Source organism: Nicotiana sylvestris, chromosome 5 (assembly GCF_000393655.2).
Source record: "Nicotiana sylvestris chromosome 5, ASM39365v2, whole genome shotgun sequence".
Taxonomy (NCBI): domain Eukaryota; kingdom Viridiplantae; phylum Streptophyta; class Magnoliopsida; order Solanales; family Solanaceae; genus Nicotiana; species Nicotiana sylvestris.
This window is the reverse complement of record NC_091061.1, coordinates 3,814,873-3,818,773: the sequence shown is the minus strand read 5'-3', so window position 1 is coordinate 3,818,773 and position 3,901 is coordinate 3,814,873. Positions and strand designations below refer to the sequence as shown.

The 3,901-nt window shown below is 32.6% G+C and overlaps 1 protein-coding gene across 1 annotated transcript; it reads left to right on the top strand.

Annotated features, from left to right (window-relative positions):
• The first annotated feature begins 2,927 nt into the window (after nt 1-2,927).
• On the top strand, nt 2,928-3,413 carry LOC138868226 (uncharacterized). Its single transcript, XM_070145755.1, has one exon. It carries the CDS (start codon nt 2,928-2,930, stop codon nt 3,411-3,413), a length of 486 nt encoding a protein of 161 aa, XP_070001856.1.
• Nucleotides 3,414-3,901: the final 488 nt, after the last annotated feature.

Here is a 3,901-nt window from a genome sequence, read left to right as displayed (position 1 = left end):
CCTTAAAATGGTCAGCCCAGCCCATCCCTTAGAGGGCCGCGGGCTAGGACGGGCCGGTCCTTCAACTTTTTTAGGAAAAAATATTTCTTCAAATTTTTAGATATTTTTTCGTGATATAATCTTTTAATCATATGAACGACTTCTATTTATTTAGAGTGCACAAGAATCTTGATATTTGATAAGGAATCTCGTAATTGAAATGCAAATTCTCTATATCTCTAGCTCTTCTTTTTTTAACGTTACATGAATATTTTTTTAATACTTTTCTTACACTTTCCTTAGATTCAGGTAGTGCTTCGATAAGTTTATATGTTAAGGTTTTTTAATTTAGGTTTAACATTATTTGTTGATTTCATCATTATAGTCCATGAAATTTTTAAAATTCATGAAATTTGCTAGTGTTTTCGAACCGATTAATTATATAAAAATATGAATAATTATTGATATATGATATAATATCTTTTCGTAAATAATTTTAAATACTTTATGCATTTTAATTATTATTTTTAATTTTGATTTATCCTACTTATATCTTAAAAGATTGCCTAAGCCCAAAAGAATAGGATTCGGCCAATTTTCTTTTCCTTAAGAGAATATAATTCTCTAACCTACACACATATTTTTTCCTAATAAAAGAGTTATAAAAAAAATTCTACGACAAGAGTAAAGAAAGCAAACTCAAATTGCAAGACTGTAGTAGCTAAAGCTTGAGAAAGTAAACTTTTAGTTTGTTTTTTGTTCATTTTTTTCGTATAAACAGGTAAATAAACTTTCAGTTCCGAAATAAATATTTATAAAAAGCATAAATTTAGCAAATTATTTTCAGATTGTTGTCTAGTATTGTTTTACTATTATCGACTTATCATTAGCTTACTAGGAATCGAAAAACCGAACCAAACCGAACCAAACCAACAACAACCAAACCGATGGTTTATATGTAATTTGGTTTGGTTTTGGATTTAAAATTTTAAAAACCGATTAAATTGGTTTGGTTTTGGTTTTAATCAAAAATCGGTCAAACCGAACCGTGAACACCCCTAATTGCAGTATATGGTTTTTACTGTTTTCTTGATGGCTATTCAGGGTATAACCAAATACCAATTGCACCTGAAGATCAGGACAAAACAACTTTCACATGTCCTCATGAAACATAGACCTATAGGAGAATGCCATTTGGTCTATGCAACGCCCCTGCTACATTTCAGCGTTGCATGTCAGCAATTTTTTCTAACATGACCGAATTTTTTTTTGAAATTTTTATGGATGATTTTACACTCTTTGGAAAAACATTTGAGGATTGTCTTCACCACTTGACCCTAGTTCTTAAGATATGTGAAGAGACAAACTTGATTCTTAATTGGAAAAAATATTATTTTATGGTTACTGAGGGAATTGTTTAGGACATAAAATCACTGCTAAAGGGATAGAAGTTGATAAGGCTAAAATTGATCTCATAGCAGGATTACCCACTCCCACAACTGTGAAAGGAATTAGAAGCTTTCTAGGTCATGCAAGTTTTACAGACGGTTCATAAAAGACTTTTCAAAGATTTCAAAACCGTTGACTAACCTTGTGATGAAAGATATTAAGTTTATTTTTTTAGGTGATTGTTTGAAAGCATTTGAGACCCTTAAGGAAAAGTTATCAACCGCCCCTATAGTTGTATCCCCAGACTGGAATTAACATTTTGAGGTCATGTGTGATGCTAGTGATACAGCGGTTGGAGCTGTTTTAGGCCAGAGAAAGGATAAGATCTTTTGTCCCATTTACTATGCTAGTAGAACAATGAATGAGGCTCAACTAAATTATGTCACAACAGAAAAAGAGTTACTAGCAGTAGTATTTGCTTTTAATAAGTTTCGATCTTATTTGATAGGAACCAAGGTCATTGTTTTTACTGATCATGCAGCTTTAAAATACCTCTTAGCAAAGAAAGATGCTCGACCTAAATTGTTAAGATGGATTTTTCTTCTACAAGAATTTAACCTTGAGATAAAAGACAAAAAAGGAACAGAGAATCAAGTAGCTGATCATTTGTATAGATTAGAAAATTCCCTCTATTGAGTTTAGCGAAATAAAGGAAGAATTTCCTAATGAACATATTTTCTCAGTTAACTCAATTGTGACTCAACCACCTTAGTTTGCAGATATTGCAAACTACTTGGTTGGAAAGTGGATACCCCAAGATCTCTCTTACCAGCAAAGAAAAAGCTTATATCTGATGTAAAATATTATTTATGGAATGAACCTTACTTGTTTAAAAATTGTGCAGATAATATCATTAGAAGATGTGTGCCTGAGGAAGAGATGCACAAAATTTTATATCATTGTCATGATGGAGCAATTGGAGGTCATTATGCAGCAAATCGAACAGCCTTTAAAGTTTTAGAAGCTTGATTTTTCTGGCCGACTCTCTTTAAAGATGCCCAAGCACATGTTGCACAATGTGACATGTGTCAAAGAACAGGTAACATCACTAAGAGAGATGAGATGCCATTGCAATCAATACAGGTATGTGAAATATTTGATGTTTGGGGAATAGATTTCATGGGTCCTTTTCCTTCCTCTCATTCTTTTGAATATATCCTTTTGGCTGTGGATTATGTGTCAAGATGGGTTGAAGCCATCCCCATAAGGAAAAATGATGCTCGATCTGTGTGTAATTTTCTCAAAAAAATATTTTTACCGGATTCTGCACATCATGAGTCATCATTAGTGACCAATGAACTTATTTTATGAATAGACAAATTTCTACTTTGCTGACAAAATATGGTGTGACTCATAAAACATGAACACCATATCATGCTCAAACTCAAGGGCAAGTTAAAGTTTCCAACCGTGAGTTAAAAAGAATTTTTGGAAAGCCGATTGGAATCTCAAGAAAAGACTGGGCTTTAAAATTAGATGATGCATTATGGGCATATCGAATGACGTTCAAAACGCCAATTGGAACATCCCAATATAGATTAGTCTTTGGGAAAGCTTGTCATTTGCCAGTTGAATTAGAACACAAAGCTTTTTGGGCACTAAAAGCACTAAACTTTGAATTAGCCTCTACTGATAAAAATAGATTTTTTCAGGTTAATGAGTTGGAAAAAATGAGATTGGAGGCCTATGAAAATGCAAAAATTTTTAAAGAAAAAACAAAAAAATGGCATGACAATTTGATTCGAATAAAAAGTTTTAAAATTGGAGATCAAGTGCTTCTTTACAATAGTCGACCCAGGCTATTCCCAGGAAAGTTAAAATCAAGGTGGACAGGTCCTTACAATGTAACAAATGTTACTCCATATGGAGCAATTGAAATCCAACAGAACAATGGAGGTGACAAGTTCAAGGTAAATGGTCAAAGACTAAAATTGTACTTTGGAGGACATTTTGAGCAACATTCATCAATCACTTTGATAGATTGATGAATTCCACAGGTAATACGTCGAGCTGACGATGTTAAACTCAGAACTATAGTAACATACCCGTAGCCATTGAAGGTGAAGCAATGGAGCCTTATAAGTCCAACATAGGTTTGATAATTAAATGCTTAACCAATTAATTTGGTCAATATCCAGGTTACTATACAACCAAGACATCTTATGAAGGCCTCTACAAAAATAGAATCACCTACACAGGAGCAACTCTATGGTGATCGGTATGCCTAAGTAACTGGTTGGTCAACCATTTAATGTTTCAAAGTCGAATGCTAGCTCTGGTAAGTTTTGGTTTATATTTAAACCAGGACCAAATGACTGGTAAGATCTTAAATTTAGTCAGTATATTACACATAGAACATGTGTAGTCATAGTTTCTTTCAAGCTTTCTTCTGTGATTGTAAATTTGAAAGCCAAAAAGATTTTATTTATTTTAAATATATACATTAGTATTAATTTTTTTCTTTTCCTTAAAT

What these genes read in the sequence shown, in the direction of transcription:
- LOC138868226 (XM_070145755.1), top strand. Translation starts at nt 2,928, where the DNA reads ATGACGTTCAAAACGCCAATTGGAACATCCCAATATAGATTAGTCTTT.